At 45.2% G+C, this 20,209-nt stretch overlaps 1 protein-coding gene across 2 annotated transcripts in view; it reads right to left on the bottom strand.

Annotated features, from left to right (window-relative positions):
* LOC135909666 (semaphorin-2A-like) overlaps positions 1–20,209 on the bottom strand; it is a 33,094-nt gene that overhangs the window by 8,777 nt on the left and 4,108 nt on the right. For both annotated transcript variants that reach the window (XM_065441704.1, XM_065441712.1), the window contains exons 3-12: positions 17,031–17,124; positions 16,591–16,642; positions 12,914–12,979; positions 12,324–12,440; positions 11,303–11,426; positions 9,963–10,091; positions 9,446–9,567; positions 7,687–7,795; positions 6,205–6,268; positions 862–1,229 (exon numbers count right to left, since the gene is read on the bottom strand). In XM_065441704.1, the coding sequence (XP_065297776.1) occupies positions 862–1,229; positions 6,205–6,268; positions 7,687–7,795; positions 9,446–9,567; positions 9,963–10,091; positions 11,303–11,426; positions 12,324–12,440; positions 12,914–12,979; positions 16,591–16,642; positions 17,031–17,124 (1,245 nt within the window). The remainder of the gene's footprint in view (positions 1–861; positions 1,230–6,204; positions 6,269–7,686; positions 7,796–9,445; positions 9,568–9,962; positions 10,092–11,302; positions 11,427–12,323; positions 12,441–12,913; positions 12,980–16,590; positions 16,643–17,030; positions 17,125–20,209) is intronic.

Here is a 20,209-nt window from a genome sequence, read left to right as displayed (position 1 = left end):
CCATTCCGCGTGCATTTGCGGGAATTTTTCACGCTTGAAAAAACACTTTTATGGAGCACGTATTGAGCAACAGAAAGCTGTATACATCGGGAGACTTTCATGTCACTTTACAACTGTCTCATTAACACATTTATTCTAATTATAATATTTCAGAAAATAATTACTTCAGTGAGACTAATCCAATTAGGCGAAATGGCACGCACAGTTTGAGGATCTCCAAGCTAAGGCAAACATTACCTTTATTTTGTCTGGCTACGCGGCATTTCGATATATTTTTAATATCTGGCTAAAGCTACCTTGGACACCCTGTATAATTTCATGACAGGTTGTCTCTATGCAGCCTTGTACTCTGGGACCTCCTCCTGTAAATTTATTCCTTGGCAATTTCGCCCATTCTAGCGATGGTTGTAGCGGGAATTTCGCCATTGATACAAAGGCACCGGTTCAATGGGGCGCGTGTTTTCGCGCAAGTGAGTTCACGGAATTACGCAATGAAATGACAAACGATACCTAAATATACTCACGCCAAGAAATACACGCCTTTTAAGCGCATCATTACTTCTATCCCTTTACATCATTATATACATTCGCTCACATTTACGATCATCTTAATATGGCTGCAGAACTTTCTGGTTTATTTTTTACCGATTGATTGATTGATTGATTGATTGATCGATTGATTGATTGATTGATTGATTGATTGATTGATTGATTGATTGATTGATTGATTGATTGATTGATTGATTGATTGATTGATTGATTGATTGATTGATTGATTGATTGATTGTGAAACTGATCAGTGCTACATGCGAAGAGCGCTAAACAAATCACGAGGAAGGTCCGGGGCGCTACATCACTAACCAATGGCCACGTAGCAGACGACCCAGGCGCCCCACGTCTCGTTTAGCGTAAACGCGACCAGGGTGCGGAAGGTGACGCCCGAGTGTGCGTAGAAGGGCCGGTCGTGACGCTGCTTGGGCGTCTGCGTCACCAGCGGGTGTTCGGGCCAAAACTGGGGGTCTGCGGTGCTCAGGGTGCGGGTTCCCGTCGGGCAAATCATACCCGGACGCGGTGACGGCACCTTGCTGATGTGCAACGGCTGGCTCAGCGTGTAGTTGTCCCTTTGCACCAGGTTGTAGAAGGTGCTGTTGTCGAGCACACGTTCGACATCTCGCAGCCGGAAGGCGCACACCGCCGAGTCGTGGTGCTCGGCTCTGCCCCACGAACGCCTAACACGCGCATACGCATATTCGTTGTCATACTGTCAGACGTGCACTACGAATCGCACTTGTGTAGAGTGGTCACTCGCCCGGTTTGGTCGCTACATTTCGCGAAATAAGTACAGCCCGACGCTACAACAAGGTCACACATGGACAATGCATGCTCGGTACGTACGTTACAGAACAAACACATCTGTAAACCAACAGCTGCCAGGTATCTGCTGCATGCGGATACTGGTGCATCCCGCAGCCGGCCACCCGACCACTGTAGGCAGCCAAGTGTAATTCGTATTGTAGTACGCTGCCTGCGACGTATCTACTGCGAAGCTTTTAATGCGAATATATGAGCATTCGAAATCGGTACGTGCTAGATTACACGGTTTTCTGAAACGAACTGTATGACTCCTGAAGTATACATTATGAGAAAATGTGGCAAACAGGGACCACGTGCGGGCAAATTTTGGATGTTTGTGTGTAAATTGGAGCATAAATGAAAATTTCTACACCCTCGTTTTCAGCCCGCTTAGAGGCGTTATATGAAACCCTTCAAACGTTTTTCCGTTTGCCTGAGAAGATTGAAAATAGCAGAGATTTCAAGTCTTCAAAAAATGTTGGCCATTCAATGGTGATACGTACCGACAGTTTGTAGTGTGTAGGTTACTTAAGCACTTTCAAAGTAATCACTCAATACTCATCTTTACCCAAATCTTATGGGCTGGAAAGTGTGTAGTTGCTTTTGCGTTATCTTAACTATGTGAGGCATGGTGCTTATACATATTCTGTTAAAGTAGGCAACGTATTAAGTGTTTAATGAATGTTTTATCTTTGTAGATTATTTACAGCCTTTATAGAAAGTTACTTAATAATACGTTTCAAAGTATCACGCTCCCGTTATCCACGATGTTTGTCAGAATAATAAAACAGCCATGAAAGATACTGTCTTCCAATTCAGTGAAAATATTGTGTTTCTGGCTTGATGCGCGCTGCAAATCTTTAAATACTATTTTTTTTTATGCGTGACAACCAGAAATGTGCTGTGTTTCTCAGGTGTCCTCGATGAAGTGTGCAAGCCAGCTCATTTATATTCGAAGAACTAGGGGGCGCGTGCTGGGTATAGTGTACGCAAAGTTCTATTTCTGAATATTGATTAAGGCCTTTGGAATAAATTATCTATTCAAGTGACCTGGACCTCTATGGCCATGCTTTACAAGCAGCGCAAAATTTTGCAAGCTGCTCTGGCGCTACTACGAATGCCAACAAAACCAAATTCAGCTGATCTCCACGGAGCGCTATCGCAAATCTGTGTGCCAAGCTACGCGTGTGCATCAATTACTGCCTTTGTAAAAACTTCCTTTGGCGAGTACTCGACAGTCTCACGCTCTTATATTCAGGTACGTTTCCTTAAGTCCAAAGATAACTCCGCCTTATCAAAAAATTACATTTTGTGAAAAGACGGGGCATGTCGTTTGCAATGTGTCACGGGCTTTGCTTGTTTGCTGCTCAAGTAGGAGCGTTACAAATAATTATTGAACCCTTGTTCTTCCGGCTTTTCTGTGCCTGTTAACGAGAAATGTAATTTGTTTTGCCAGTGTCTTTTCGACGCACTATCATAAAGGTCAAATTTAACGAAAATTGGTGAAAGGCTATGGCAAATCTCTGTGGAAAGCTACATGGATGGATCAAATACAAGAATTCTAAAAAAAACTCAATAAAGTGTTAGAAGTCTCAAACGGCAGCTATCACCTATGTGCCCTTCGGACTGTACACATGCACGGTTCGTGCTGGTGAAAGAGCATCATATCTAATTCACTACAAGGAGTTCATCGGGAGCGCTCTGCGATTAAGCGATTTCCCTTATAGCCGAGAGCGAAAGGAGGAGAACTCGCTCTCGCTCTTTCTCGCTCTTTCTTGCTCTTTCTGTTTGAATACTTGCGAACGGCACGAAGGGAACTGGTGAAGAGCAGACGACAAGAACGCAGACTAACACGCTTTACTTGAAAATACATATGTATATAATGGGTGAAGACGCACAAACAGCCGAACTCGATAAATTACGACAGAAAAAATGGCTGTGGCTTAGCTAAGGTTAAGCCCAGGATGCGAAGCATACTAGCTTTTATTTTAGTTGTTGAACCACTGTTTAGCCTGGTGAACTGCTGTTGCTTGGCTATATTTGGTTCGGCTAGACGAAGAAACAACTCATGCGTTACTCTGCTTCGCCTTCAAGAGTGGAACGCGACAGCGTTCCCGTCGACCCGCCAAGGGGTGTAAGACAATGGGCTACGGCGCAGCGACTACGCGTCCCGCAATGGACGCGGTGAGCGTCGAACAACGCAGCGTTCGGCGCGGCAACGAAATGTGCGCCTGAGCAAGCGACGCACGCCTGAGCCTTAGAAACAGCTCGTTTCTAAGGCAACACCGCATTCACTAGAGGCGCTTTTGTACCGCTTTGAAGCATCGTACTCGTGGCTCAGTGGTAGCGTCTCCGTCTCACACTCCGGAGACCCTGGTTCGATTCCCACCCAGCCCATCTTGCAAGAGTTGAGCCAAAGCCACCTAGAAAATCAGTCTCTGTAGCACGCCGCAACCTTCGCTTCTCATTCCAACGAGCAGCTCTATCTCCAGGAGGCATCTCACCTCGTGAGTGTCTAGCAGAGGCAAGCGCAGCTGCTTATATACCGCCGCGACGCCGCGAGTGACGGCGCGAGTTGGAGCCCCGTTTCTCCTCTGTCGTGACGTCACGGTGTCACGTGGTAATGAAGGCGACACCGCAGCGCCTGAGGAGCTGGGTTGCGCTCTCGTAATATGCTTCGCATAAAAAAAGCTACATAACAAGGTAGAATTATAGCCGGAGCGCACAGTTCTGGCCCCTCTTGATGAGGGTGACAGAAATGTCTGCTCTAGTTATCATTATCTTCTATTACTCAATGGTAGATAGAGCGCATAGTTTAGATGTTTAATACAAAAAACACTGTTGAGGAAAGACATAACACTGTTCAAGATTTCAAATCGTACAGTCAGATTATTTATTTAAAGGGACACTAAAGCGAAACAATAAATCAGTTTAGACTAATGAAGCATTGTTTGAAAACCCTGCAGGCAGTCATTAAAAAAATAGTTTGATTATTAGATGAGAAAATGAAGATCGAAGTATCAGTATTTTAATTTCGCGCCGAAACCCCAGTGCCGGCACGTCAGCGTGACGTCAGGGATACCAAAGTATGTTTTCGCATTTGTGCCGCGTTGGCTTGATAAAGGCTCCAGAAACTTGCCATGTTTTATATTTGTTTCCTTTAGAACACAATGTAGTCAATCTGTACCACTATATATAATTAGTAGGCCCTAGAAGATGTCATCACAATCCAAGACGTCAAAGCCCCCAGGTGTGGGAACTTAAGTAGGCGTCGCCACACGTATTTCGTTTTTGCGCTTTTTCTGGCTTACCAAACGTCTTATCGTTATAAGAGTAGTATTTTTGGTGTTGTAGAACGGTAATTTACTGATGCAGAAGAAATAATTTTTCACTTTATAGTGCCTTTAAACATGGGACTACATCCAGCAATGCTACTACACGTGTGCTCTGGCTTTCTAGCTCTCGCTGCATAGCGACAGAACGTTGCCCACGTGTTTATTATTTATTGATACTGCAATCTCGGTATCAGGATTATAGCAGGGTGGGAAAAAGAATTAAGCACTTTCACAAAAATGGCAAAATATAAACAAAAGAAATAAGGGAAATAAGGGTGCAGGTTGAAGCTCTGCAGCCAGCATCATGAATACATTTCAACAAGATATCAAACAGTAAAAAAGAAAATACACAATAGAACAGTAAAGTGATGAAATGAAGTAACACAGACTAGGCAATATGTTGAGCGAATAATGTCAGTGACGTTTGCAACACTTCATTGTTAGTGAGGTTAATCCAATCGGTAATAGGTCGTGGAAGAAATGAGTATTTAAAACAGTTATTACGGATGCGAAAAGGAGTTAAAGTTAGTTGATGTCGTTGTCGGGTCGCATACCCAGACGAAAAATGAACTAAATGGGTGAGTTCGATTCTGTAGTGTCCTTTAATTAATTGGTACATGAATTTAAGTCTTGCAGAACGATATAGCTCATTCATTGTCGGCAGACCAGCTTTGATTAAAAGATGTGTTATTGATGTACGTCCGTAATTATTATATATGTACCGAGCAGCCCTCCTTTGAACCCTCTCTACTTTGTTTATGTTAGTCTTAGTGAATGGGTCCCAAATGATAGCAGCATAATCTAAGGTAGGCAAGACAATACATCTGTAAGCAAGTAGGCGGACAGATGGAGTGGATAACCGCAATGCCCGTCTTAAGAAAAACAATTTACGAAAAGCGTTACACGTTATGAAATCAATATGTTTGTTCCAGCTGAGATTGTTAGTGACCCATAGCCCTAGATATTTGTATTTGTTACTTCTGCAAGTGTCACATCATTAATACTGTAATCAAACGGTAAGGCATTCTTTTTGTGAGTAATCCTCATCAATACAGTTTTTTCAAAATTAATGGACATTTGCCATGATTCACACCATGCAGAAACTTTTTGCAACGCGCTCTAATTAGCACTATCTCGTCCACATACATTAGCCCAGTGGTCCTCTTGTTACACCAGCTGCCTCTAGAGATACCCTTGTTTGTCCAGGTACCATAGAATGGACGTCCTCTCTGCGCTGCCTGGAACCTCACCTCTTTCCATCGTTATTCGTACATAGTCTATCGCCCACACGGTCCCAAACGTGACGGTTCCTCTCCTCCGTGGCTCTATATACCACGGAGGGTAACTTCGCTAAAATCCCGCTGTCACTCCTCTGGGCAAGTTGAACCAACTGGAATAATGGTTACGCTTTTCGATTTCGAGAAACTCTCACGTCATTTACGCGGACGCGCAATTTACCAAAATTTTAATCTGGTCAAACGAGTATAAGTAAAACTACTGCAGCGGTGTCACTCACGTGACGGTGACGAAGGCTCCAAAGAGCACGCCGTTCTCCAAATCGGGAACCCAGTGAGAAGCGTCTGCGATGACGACGAAGAGCATACCAAAGGAGATGAGGTTAGTCTATCAATTGTAAAGGCCCGAATGGGACTTCAGTATGGCGGGATTACCTTTCCACACGCTACGGCTAACCACAGTTGCACTAGCCCGACCTCCGTATATACCAACCTTAACATTATCTTATAATGTTTCAATAAGTCTTCGTTCTTTATTATCGTTCCAAAGAAAGCTCTCTTGGTGACGACATAATTGCATGTGGACTGCTGTTAGTCCAAGTGAGTGTGAACTCAAAATCACGAAGGTCAGACGAAGCATATGCGCGCGTCATACCTGTGCGTAACAAACCAGAACGTGTTCTGTTATGCCAATGTAAATAACACTTATCCGCGTATTCACGAATGAGCTTCGACTGGAAACTCTTCCACGACTCCACCAAGTGAACCATGATGATGATGATTATGGTCTTTATTGTCGTCCCCTTCGATACGGGTGGGCGACGAACTGTGTTGATCTAATCAGGTTTAAAACCGATATTGCCGTCTATCATTTTGCCTGTCTCTTTGATCTTTAATTTCTTCATTAACACCTACCTCTGATTTTAAAGACTCCGATTCTATAAATCTCTTCCCTGCTTTTTCTTTTCGCCAATACTCTAAACATATTTTGCTTATCGCGACTGCTGACCGGTTGATACTTCCGTGCACTTAGAATCCCAACGCTTCTGGGAGGTGGACGTTTCTACCGAATGGAGCAGAGCGCCGTCCCTTGACTGAAGAGGACGCTGTGTTTCGATAAGCAGAACCTCCAAGGTATTGCGAGGAGCGGGGCGCGCCACCCAATATGTTGCATTAGCATTTCTTAGTAGTTCCTACGGGAAGGAGTTGTTTGAAAAAAAAAACATATCGGCACGCCAGTGGATTTGACTAGACGTCAAATGTCCCTGATTACATTACTTTTGAGCAGGAATCACCGTGAAGTATCGCTTAAGCGCAATGATCACGCCATTCTAGGAGTGTCGTCGCCATCTATATTCTTGCTTACTGGAGGAATGTTATAGAATACGAGCGTTACCGAGGGCGCGTTTTCCTACTTCCATTCAAAGAAGCATTTACGATGCGTATGAGTAATCGCTTCAGATGTCGTCAGTCAAAACTGTTATCGGTAGCATTGCACATAAATATGTGTGACGGTGCTATGCTTTTCAGCAGTGATGTTATTTATTTATTTATTTATTTATTTATTTATTTATTTATTTATTTATTTATTTATTTACCGTGCGCCACGGAAACGCACAGCACCACATGACGATGGAACCTGACACAGCTAAGGATGAAATTATTTGAAAACAACGACACGTATATTGAATGAATCAAAGTATCTGCTGCAGAAATTTGAAGTAGGTTGACTTATGTGTTACACGCAAGTACGCCCTACTCACATATTTCGTTGAAGGTGAAATTGGCTGCGGTAATGTCGACGCATTGAAGGCGGGTCTTCATCAATGTCGTCCACGGGCCGGCAGACCGTGTGCTGACGCCAACCTCGTTCTGTTCGTTAAAAAAAAAAAAGAACAGTTACTAAGGAACAGCTCGTATGAAAAAACAACACAAGATTAAAGTGTGGCTTGTGGCACGCCTGTTCAAGGGGGGGGGGGGGCGGCGGGGGGGGGGGGGCGGACGGCCCAGAGCTGCTTCTCTGGGTCCAAGCTGAGCAGCAAATTCTCCCACTGCTCGGCCGTAGTTATGAAGCGTGTAGTGTTAGTGCGGTAGGTGCTGGTGGGTGAGGCTTTGGGGCATTGCCAGATAAAGTGATCGAGGTCAGAGTGGGCCTCGCACGCTTTGCAAAGTGGAGAGTATGCATCGGGGTAAATGCGGTCTTATAGCACGGGATTCGGGAAAATTCGAGTCCGAAGTAGTCGCCAAGTGGTGGATTGGAATTTACGCAGTGTTTTGTGGGCTGGGGGGTATCGTAACCGCTATCTGCTGTAGTGGAGGAGGATTTCTCTGAACGTAACCATACGGTCCCGCACGTGACAGCGATGCAGAACAGTGGGCTGGTCAGGATCGGAAGACTTAGGAGAAAGATGATGCGTCCGGTGTGCGAGAGCTGGAGCGACATCGTGGGCGGCTTCGTTTCCAGCCAGACCCGAGTGACGAGGGGCCCAGATGATCTGGACTCGGCGTTGCTTTGAGGGAGGAGTGCCATAGAGATCTTCCACGCTTGCGCCGCTATCAGTCGTTTTTTTTAATTGCGAATAGACGTTTTTGAATCGCTGATGATGCAGTGTGCATTGGTAGTGGCGTAGGCCAAAGTGACGGCCGTTTCTTCACCTTCTTCGGGTTGAGTGGGGAGTATTGATGCGGTCGCGGCGAGGCGGTACTACGAGCCCGCGAGTGTGACGACCGCCATGGTGTTTTCGTTAGGATATTCCGCTGTGTCCACGTAGGCTACGTCAGCGGCTTGGTCGTAGCGTTTTTGAAGTCGTTTAGCTCTTTCAGCACGTCGCTCCGGATTGTGTTCAGGGTGCATATGACGAGGTATGCGCGGGATAACTAGCTGAGCGCGAATGTTTGGAGGGATGGGTACTTATGGTATGAATTGGGTGGTGTAGATTATGCCTAGGGTGCCTAGAACGTGTCTGCCCATGGTGTAATTGGCGAGTAATACTTGTTGGGGGGCTAGTTGGTGCATGTTTCCAGAAGAGGGTTATAGCGCCGAAAAAACACAACACAGAGCGAGCGAGACGGGACAGGCGCCTGTCCCGTCTCGCTCGCTCTGTGTTGTGTTTTTTCGGCGCTATAACCCTCTTCTGTAATTGGCGAATCGTTCGTATTTACTAATACATAGTGTGGAAGAACGTTCTAGCATACGGGGGTCATGCTTCCACCCATTGCTCAATTTAGTGAATTTAACCTCCCAAAGAGACACTCCATCGTACGACAAGGGACACTGTAGTTGAAGGCACCGAAATAATTTTGACCATGGGCGGTTCCTTCACGCTCACTTTTCGATTCAGTCTCATTTAAGTTCTGCGACAGCGAATTGGACCCGAGACCTCGTGCTTATAGCGGCTGCACATCACAATCACTGGGCCTCCGCGGCTGGTTAGCAGAGAAGAGGTGCCGCTTAAAATATTCCGTTCAGCCTCGTCAGCAAGGCACCGCGTGTGACGAAAACGTGCGTTATTGGACGCGCACCTTGCAGAGGCGTGCCAGCGTCGAAACGTTTCTGGCTCCACACGCCTTGCGCTCGATGCCTTCCTCGCGGAACACGAAGTAGGCGTGCTCGGCCGTCGAGAAGGCGTCCACCACGTGGGGCTCTGCGACAGAGAAACAAGAACAAGCAGCAGTGAATGCGACCGACGCAGGGTGCGCCTAAAGTGTGAATTGTCGAATACGAGATGCAAACCTAGATGACAGCGCACGCTCACTTCGGGTATGACATCATCGAGGAAAACCATTGAAAACCATGCTTTGTGGGAAAATGAAGAAGTGTGATCGAGCTATAGATGTCGCCTGCGTGCCTATTTGGACACGCCACCTTGAAGCAGGCCTCCCTGTTGGAATGTACGGGCTCTCAGCCTCCCCACTTGCAGCCACCGAGTCAATGCGGTGACCTCCCTAAAAGGGGCCAGCTGCTCGACGTGTCGGCACAGGATGCACATTGCGTGTGGCATAAGATATCAGCGCCCGATGAGCTCGCAGTCGTACTCACTTTGAACGGCGCGCGTGTCCGTGGAGCTCAGCGGAAATCCTCTCGGGGTTAGCCGGAAGAAGCCGTACTGGTCTGTCGACAGCACGGTCAGGGCCACCACGCACGAGCTTCCGCTCGCGGGCGCGTCGTCTGCGTGGAGAAACGTGAGCTAAAGGACAGACCAGAATACATAGTCATGCATAGCAATCACCAAGGCGGAGGAAGATTACAGGAATCGAAACTTGCCATCCAACAAGCCTGTACGAGTTATTCCGTTCCTACTTCAGGAATCGAACTCCCAACGCTTGTTTCGTGGGTTTTCTCAATGCCAAGTGAGCTATCAAGAAGGGCAACAGATAGCAAGCAGAGCGTGGGCGAATTATTTGGCCAAAATTGATAATTTTTGGAAAGAATTGAGGCCCGAAGTTTACAAATCCTCACCTGTGCACTAAAACCAAATATCAGCGTTTTGCAAACTGCATTCGTTAGAACTTCTAAAGTGGACAAACTTCTTTTATTGATTTACAGCTTATTTTGATTTCTTACAGTGTTCAGAAGGGTTGTAAAAAGTCTTATTCACCCCCGGTGATTGCTGAGTGGCTATGTTGTTGGGCTGCTGAACACGAGGTAGCGGGATTGAAATCCCGGCTATGGCGGCCGCATTTCGATGGGGGCGAACTGCAAAAACACCCGTGTGCTCAGATTTAGGTGCACGTTAAAGAACCCCAGGTGGTCGAAATTTCCGGAGTCCTCCACTACGGCGTGCCTCGGAATCAGAAAGTGGATTTGGCAAGTAAAACCCCATAATTTTTTTAAAGTCTCACTGACAGATTAGTAATATATTTCCGACCGAGTACAGCCGCATTCTTTAAATGCAAAATAAAACTGAAGTAGCAAGTTTCCAACTCTATATAGCTCAGTAGTAATTAATTATAATATATAAACATTTGTCGCCTTTGACGCTCCAACAGGTGCAGTTTACATAACTGCGACGTTTGTTTTTGGTGCGGAGATACGGATTTGCAAACTTAGCGCTTCATTTTTTTACCTTGCCTATTTTAGATAACTTCTGTAGAAAGCAGGAGGTCCTAAACCAATATTTTCTTTTCTACAGTTGCGAGAGTTGATTTTTCTCTCAAACGCAACAAATTTCACACATATTGGTCAAACGGTTGTCTCATATGAGTGTTTCTTTATTATTAGTTTTTTTTACATATATTTCAATCGGCAAATGGATCCTGGCTGCTAGCTAAAACGCTCTCTTACGCCTTCGGGCCGAGCCTTCACCATCGCATCCACACACATGCACAAATGTGGCAATAAGACACATTTTCACCCAATCAGCAGGCACGCATGCTCACCCAGCCACAACGTCCGAGAACTCTGGTGGAGGTAGTTGGGGCAGCGACCCTGCGCCTCATTCGATGTGTTGACTCCCAGTACGGGCACCTGGCTGGACGCCGGCACCAGGGTGAGGTCTGCAGCCTGCGGAGCCCCGCGAGACGGCACGGGAAGTAAGCACAAACGGGCCGAAACAAACCGACACGCTATGATGGAGATGGGATCGAAAAGATGGCTGCCCTGACTACCAGGACTAAACGGAGGCATCGTACGTCGCGTAACAGAGCTTACCGGTAAAAGTCGGTTTACATCTACTATACGTTGCCTTTTGGCGCAAACTAAACGCGCACTCCTCGACCAGAGAACACAGCTGAAATGAACAAGAGAAACCTCAGCCTGGCGTCGTCATTTCGAAAAGCAAAACGTGAGTTTAGTCGCCGAAGGGTTCGCTCCACGCTGAAGCTTTTCTTGCTCGCCCCACTGTGAATCAGTTGAAGTGTTCGAGTTGACTTCTTTGAATAAACACGCACAATGAAGAAGAACAAGAGAGCTGTGCTCCTAAGAACCTGCCCTGTTCTTGTTTAGGTGGAATACTACGAACTTAAGACACACGATAAATAACGTAGCCACCGGCTATTTGACAGGAAGACATACTAAAAAGCGATTCACACACCTACGGCAGTCACTAGCTTCGCCTCGAGTCGTATGTTGAGAATCCGGTTGCCCACAAGGCTTAAACAAAACGTAAATCTATTTAAAGACAACCTGCGACGACGAATACAGATCTGTCTTGCCGAACATGGGTCCGCCATTCAACGGCAATTTGTCCTGCTTTTGTTCGCTACGAGAAATTACACCTCATACAGCCTCACAGTGAAATCTCGGGTGCATATACGTGTAAACTCATCCTGCGACTGACCGAAGATTCGGGATAGGTTGTCGCTACGCTTCACGCTAGTCATGTGGCGGTGCGTGCTGCGAGACAGGTTCAGGCTGCGATTGAAACTTGGAGAGAGACAGCCCCCGCCGAGCCATACGCACCTGCACCTGCCAGTCCGTGGGTGCCCTGGCGTTGGTGCCGCAGATGTAGAGCGTGCTTCCGTCCCGTATCGGCTGCACCACGCGGATGTGGTTGCGGCAGTCCACGTCCTTGCCCAGCTGCGGTCAGGCAGGTCGAGCGACCGCTCATGCAGTTTGCCACGATTTGAAGGGCGATTCGCTTGTTCACGGCGCGCAACGTTCCAACGAACAGACGTAAAATTCGAGTTTCCAGGCATTTACCTAGATCCAATTTCCTCCAACTAGAACATTCTGAAATAGCCTTGCGTCATGTGCTGTCGATGGTCGAGCGACAAGCACACGAAGCAATGAATGAATGAATCATATTGATTCATTCAGAATGGCGCTATAAGGCCTCTTGCGAATAAAGGTCGTCTTGCCTTCTGGACGAAAGACGACAAGCTCCTTAGTGAACTCTATACGCGAAACTTCAACCCAACAAAACTTATTCTCCGTGTTCACGCACACCGCTTAACCTCGGCGCTTACCAAAAACCACGGATGCATGTCTATACTCCATGGAAAATGACGCATAAGACCGAGTGCTCATACCTATAATAACGTGTCACGTACCCGATGGTGTCCCCTGTAGACTCCACACTTGTTCACGTTGTCGCTTGGAGCCATCAAATCAAGCTCCTGCAGGAATCACGTTTGGTGCAAAAATTTATCCTGAGACGAAATGATGAACATGCTCCCACTCGTACGCCATGCAATATAAACGTACGTACATACGCTCATGTCTGCTTGATGCACGACGAATGATGTAGGCAACTCTCTAATTGTGAGCTGTACCATGTTGCTTTATGCATGCCATTCAAAAATATATCATGTGATTTCTTTTTTTTTTTTGGTCGAACAATCTTTTTTTTTTCTTTTTCATCACCGCTGACAGTTAGCGTTGTTCTGCATTGTTAAGTTCTGTTAACGAAATAGCGGAAATTACCTGTTTGCAAAATTTGATTAACCCTATAAGTAATAGAAACGATCAACTATCTTTTTCAGTTACTCCCTTTCCGGCACTTATTTCAATAGCGAAATTGAAACAGAGCAGTAGTAAGCTCGTGTTTACTATAACCTTCAGAAATACCACATAACGTAAGGTTTATGACAAGGGTGTGGAACCAGAAAAATTTAGGTTTGGTTCAGGTTAGGGTTCAACTCGCTCCGATTTCATTCCGGTTCAGTGCCGGCTCAGAGAAATAAAATTTTATAACGGTTTGCGAACCAGTTTGGCACAGCACACTAAGGCGCACCTTCTAAGTTAGCCACGTGCTACAAGGGGCCATCGTCCGCATTGCGCGTGCCCCGGTGTTGTCAGGAGGTAGAATTAAGGAATGGGCTTCCTGGCTCATGACCGCAGTAAAAATTTATAGGGGCGTTTGAATAGGGAAATTTTCTAATCGAATCGAATGCGAATATTCGAGAAAAACGACCGTCGAACGTCGAATCGAATATCGAATACACAATATTTCTATTTATAAAAAAGGGCAAAGAAAGTTATTCTGGAGCCTGTGCGGCAACAAAAGGCTCGTTTACATCATTTTATGCCTCATATACCCCAGATGTCATAGAATACGACCACATCTGGTGGACGATAACAATAAAAGTAACGAAAAAGATTTAAGGGCACCTCCCAGGTGTATTCAGTAGAGTGTAGTGCTCGCCGAGAGGAGCTAAAGGCAATACTACGGCATTGCGCATCGTCTTGAAGAAATGCAAACGTGTTGAGAGATGGGTGAAATAATAAGTTGCTTCTTTCTGTCCAAACTGAGGCAGCGAATTCGTAGTCTGGTAAGTATTGCGCATAAGTGACCTCTTCCGTGCGTTTCCTCAAGAATTCGATCGTCTGCGCAGCTGGGGTCCTGCTAAAGCAGTGTCATTCAGGGGAGTCTCCCTTTGCATCATTCCTTCTCCATGTAGACTGCAACAACGGCGGAAGCTCCTTATAGTATTTTAATTAATTAATTAATTCATTCATTTATTCATTGATTCATCCATTCATTCATTGTTATTTACAACATATTTTACAAAATACAAAAGCATTACTGGGCCCATAGCCATTGGCTAGCCCCGGGTCCATCGTTAACTTAGGGTATAAAACGCCGCACGCGAGCAAACAAAAGCCGCAGACATAATATGTAATAGTAATATTAACCTGCATAACTCAGACACGAAGGTAAATATAAACTCAGTGTTCTTTTTTCATTCAGGCACGCGAGCAAACAAAACAGACATAATACATAACAATGAAATTGACATCCACAACATGAACAATTGACGTGCACAACTTAGGCAGGAATTTAAAGATAAAGAAGTGAACTTGTATCGATAGTATATTTGAAAAAAGTATTTTCTCACAGCAGACCTAAAGTTGCGGGCTTCTTTTATATGTATTGGCAGAGAATTCCAAACAAGTACGCCGTTCAATTCCACGAGCTTTTTCCCGCACAGATTATGACACGGAGGCAGATTAAAACACTGATTAGTTGCAGTTCTTGTATTTCGTAACGGGATTTTAGACAAAGTAATAGGAAGTGGATCATTGGTTTCGTTAATTCTACGAATGACCTCTGCAATTTTCAATTCATACAATGCATGCACTGGCAACAAATGCAATGAGCTGTACAAGTACGTACTGAATTGTGTACATTTAGAAGAAGTGATAATTCTTAGTGCGCGTTTTTGCAGACAGAATACAGGATCAAGGTAAGTTATGAAAGTTTCCCCATGACTCAACAGAATAAGGTATGTGACTCTGAATGAAGGAAAAATACAGAAAGTGTACGACAGGATATTCGAAACATTCACGAGCCTTAAAAAGAATATAACATCCGTAAGCAAGCTTGAAACAAAGGTGTTTAATGTGAGTTTGCCAGTGCATGTCTGAATAAAACAATGCCTAAATATTTGTAGGAGGCAACTTGTTGTAGTTTTGTACCTCATAATGATATGTCCAGCATTTTGGTATGGCGTTTTTTCTTCCTGTAATGAAAAACTGTATGCTTAGTCTGACTAAGATTAAGCGTCAGTTCATTGAACGTGAACCACTTAAAAACGTTATCTAACTCGCATTTATTTTATCCTGTATATCAACCAGACTGTCTCCAGTAAATACAATAACGGTGTCGTCAGCATACATCAAAGCCTGTGAATGCCTAACCATTGCAGGGAAATCACTTACGTCGAGTGAGAAAGGCATGAACGCAAGAACGGAACCTTGTGGCACGCCAGTTAGGACGATTTGTGAAGTAGACGTATAATTTTTAAGTATTAGCTGCTGCTTGCGGTTACTGAGGTAGCTTCGAAGCAGGTTCAGGATTTTGCCTCTAAACCCTTGATCATTATTTTGTTCAGTAATATCTGACGGGCAACTGTATCGGAGGCCTTTTTTATGTCGAGACAGACAACGACCGCAATCTTATTCTACTGGGTGAAGCGTTGAGGTGAAGTGACTATAGTAATTGGCCTTTAGTATGCAGCGTTGAGATCGGGGCGTTGAGGTGATGACAACACGAACAGTAACCATGCGGGCTCCGCGCTGATTCTTTTTTTTTTTTTGCAGATCTATTGTGCATTATCTTTATCTCTCTCAGAGAGCGCACATTCACATTTTACTACATAAATTACAACTCCAAACTTCTAGCATGCCCCTCGCTCGTGAGTGCGGCGCATAGCTCTTGTGATGAATTGGGCAGCGGCAAAATGATGCGTGTGTGCTCGAATTGGTGGAAGGCAAAATATGTGCGCTTTAATTGGCGTGCCCGGTTATACCATTATTCCCGGTCGTCCGTTTGCGCTGCATTTTTCTAGCAAAGGTGATAACCAACCCGGTGCATTGTTTTTCACTGAAACGGCGGGGACGCGAGCTTTCAAGAAAAAACACACAGATCCGACGTAATGATGAAATTGAAAGGACAACAAGCTAACTTTAGTTAGCAAGTAGCAGTGGTATTGCCTATGACAACATCACAGTTTTACTCCTTAATTAAAAGCCAGGCTGTCATATACCATGGGACAGAAAACCACACTTAAGGGAGCAAATATCTTTACCGCGTGCAATACTCGCCGCTGTGAGTCGGTCGCTGCGAATACCGTTTATTGAGCCTCTCAATGCAATCCTTGTGGAATAAAACACGATGCTGAATTCAAATGAATAGGTACCTGTGTGCTGGTAGTCTAAAAATTATTCAACTGCTTGCCGCAGTTATGAGAACCTGTGAATACACGTGCGTGTGCGTTTTGGTCACCTTCGAAGTTGGGCTGCTTATGTCGTCAAGTGGGAGCTGGAACAGCTTCTCCCTGCGAGTGAGACACGCCACAGCATAAGATCACCGGCAGAAAATGCATAAATATGTATGCTGCTTCAATAAAGTGACGGCAAAAGCACTTTGGCCGCGGCAGTATTCAAGATACCCTGGCAGAGGCTGCGTGTGCATGTGTGAAGATCGAAGGAGATCGTAGCTTGTAAGTCTTCCACGTTTCCTCGGTTTCCCTTTGTGCGCCGTACTGGTTATTTCATCCAAGGGTTTATCACTTACGGCTGTATTGATACTGCCGCCTAAACAACAACGGTAACGATGAACTGTCCAATGAAAGAAAATTTACGACACGCGGAGTGATTTCCCTTAGCTGTTATAGTGAAAACAACTGCACCAAGCCGACGTCTATAAGCATATATCACACGTACATGGCTCCGACGAAGAGGTGTCCGCGACTGTCGTCCAGGTAGGCTGAGCGGTAGAAGAGTTTGCCACGCGTGAACACCTTCACGGGGAGATCCACTGCGAAAAAAAAACGGCAGGAAGACGGTGACTTCACAGCCATGTAATGTAGCGTCTGACGCAGCTGACGCCAAATAGTCAAAAAGAAAAAGTTCAGCACACGCCAGACCCATCCCAGTGTAGGGTAGGATCGAATGAAAGAACTATCGTGTGTACTAACCAGAATAAATTCGAACACGAACAATTCTGTGTGCAGTCAGGCAAGAAGTGGTGCATCAATTCCGCAAATAGCAAATGCCCTGAAAGTGTAGAGACTGTGCTTACTAAATTCCGACAATGAAGGTGTTTTTGCTGTTTTTAGCCACAACCAGTTCTTGTCAAACGCGACACTTGCAGTGGAAGGTTTGTTCAACAGAGTCAATAGTGCGCATATCCCGAAGGAAAATCCAGAGCTAAGAAGCTATGCAAACAGCTAGAAATTAGCAGACTGGTACACAGCACAGAGAAAGCAAAAATGCAGCTTAGATATGTTTTTCACGGCTAAGACGCATAAGGTGGCACGCCCTTTGCGCGTGATAGTGCCTGAAGAAGGTACGTGGTTAAGGTCCGTTGCACATAATTGCAACAAAATTTAAAAAGATTGGAAGTAGATGACCCATTTGGGATTAAGGGATGTGATGCTGTTGTCGATGCTCTTGGGGAAAACGACGGAAGGCAGCTGTATGCATATTCAGTCGACATCAAAGATCTGTATTATTTGCCACACGATGAACTACGTTCGTGTGTTGGAGATTGTATAGACCATTTGGGGGGGGGGGGGTGAATTAGCCTTCCAAAATGCCTCGTGTATAAGCTCTGACGCCTTTTTAGAATTATAGACTGCGTATTTAACGTCCACGTTTGTAACCTTTGACAATGATAGTTACCTCCAAAAACAGGACATTTGTATCGGTTCCTGTATAGCTCCTTTATTAGGTGGCTTACTTTTAGCCCAGCGTGACAGGGTCATATCTACACGCATATTTGACCTCGGTGTTGTAAAAGTGTTTGGTTTCGTGGATGATTTTTTTAGTTATTTTAGACAGGACGTGTAAGAACCCTGACGCATAAATTGGAACTATTTTAATATTGTCACGTGGTAGTGACGGTGAAGAAAGAAGCAATAACACAGTAGCAATACTGTGAACGAGAAAACTAACTTTTATTGGGCGAACCTGTGCCCACAAAAACAGGCTACACTTATAGCACAACGATAGCGGCGAACACGGTCGGCGATCGTCGGAAAAACTGATCAGCGGGTCAAGCGCGTCGGCTTTTATAGATCAGTCGTCGAATGTTCCAGATTACCTGATGGGACCCGCGTGTCTTCGACAAAGTTCTACACCATTCATGTCACGCGATGAAATCTGATAACACAAGGTTCGGCGACAACAGACACGCGGATAGAAGCATCGATAACTTTCCAGAAACTTCGGATACATGCAAGCGCGTCCCGCGCTGCGCGATAAGATTTGTTAGGCGGTGAAACCTGGTCGCCCGATAAATATAAATACACGTGTCAATATGTTTCGAAAGGTGTCTAGAGCCTTTGAGTATAACTCATGAGATGCCCGAGCGCAACAGCATCAAGTTTCTTGACAACAGAATTGTCTTTGAACCAAATCACCCGTATCGGATGTATGAACCTAGAACAAGAAAGCATCTGCTTCCTTTTGCATCTATGGAGTCAAAACTTCTAAAATGAAATATTGCGCATTCATGTTTGTCGAAGGCGCTTGAAAAGTCAGGCCATCGCCTAATGAAGCAGAGTTTTCACTCCCAGATTTAGCAACCAGCTATATTTTTTACTACATGGACAACCACATAATAATCTACATCAATGACAAAACACACACACGAGAAAACAAAATACATAAATAAACGAACTAAGGGTAGTACACGAAATGAAAAGTATATCAGCAAAAGGTCACGACAATACTTGGTTAAAGAGGAAGTAGCGCTTACATATTATGTCGAAATTTGTTGCAAGTTTTATTTCAAGAGGTAAGTCATTCCACATTCGATCAGCCTTTCACCGTCCACATTGAAGCATACAGAGAGATTAAGATTGCCGTTGCTTACGTGTCGAGTGTTTAGCGATGGGAAAATGAAAACGTTACGACGCAGAGGTGTATTAGTGTTTATTATCTTGCTTTCTTGGTGGGAGATCTTGTGCTTCCGCATAGTAATAAACGACAGCACACGTAGTCTCTCAAAGAGAGTACAAACTGGGATGATGCACTGACGAAAATGTAACGATACGCATAGCCCGCTTTTGTAAGCGGAGTAACGGTGTCAGGTAAGCTGCGTGTGTTTGGCTCACGATTCGCAATAATAACTAAGGTGGCAGTGAAATAGGCTAAGGTAGAAAGATCGTGGCAAAGTCAATTCAAAGTATTGTTGCACACGTATGAGAGTGTAACAGCTTAAGGACAGCGTTTTACAAACGACGCGGATTTGGTCTTTCCGATGAAAGTTGCTATCAAATTTAACTCCCTGATATTTAATGCTGCCCTCCATGGCTTAGGCTCGGCAAGCTCTGTAGACGTTTCGCCAGCTCGCCGGCTCTTCGTGGGACCGTCCTGCGAAAGGCTTAGGAGCAGGACATCGGATTAAAGGAACACGATCGTTCGACCACGCCACTATTTGCGTGACCGTACACGCGAACGATTAGGCGTTGGTGTCCAACGCGGGTGCGAACATATTCGCTCGCGCTCTGGTCGCGGCGAGTCGGATTTTCTCGATTTGTCGCGCGCCCATCGGCAAGTTTTAGTGGCAATAACCCCGCTGGCTAGGTTGGTGTATACAAATGCGCATTAAATGTACTTGCGATTTTCCGCACTTCCTGTGTTGTTGTTCCTTTGTCCCAATAGCACGTTTGAAATCCCACTACACCAACAGCTTGCTATGCAAAAACATGTCCCTACATCTGAGAGCTCCTTGAGAAACCACTGCCCATTTCAGGATAGCCGACTGCCTGCAAAATACTTCGCATAACATCGTTTCCAACAGTGCGTGTGATCTCCGTATTTTCATATATTTTCTCTGCATAAAGCTAATAAACATGAATGAATTAAATAATAACTGAATTGCGTGTGACGCATTC

The sequence above is a fragment of the Dermacentor albipictus genome, chromosome 1, assembly GCF_038994185.2.
Source record: "Dermacentor albipictus isolate Rhodes 1998 colony chromosome 1, USDA_Dalb.pri_finalv2, whole genome shotgun sequence".
NCBI classification, from domain to species: Eukaryota; Metazoa; Arthropoda; class Arachnida; order Ixodida; family Ixodidae; genus Dermacentor; species Dermacentor albipictus.
This window is presented reverse-complemented; position numbering and strand designations above follow the sequence as displayed.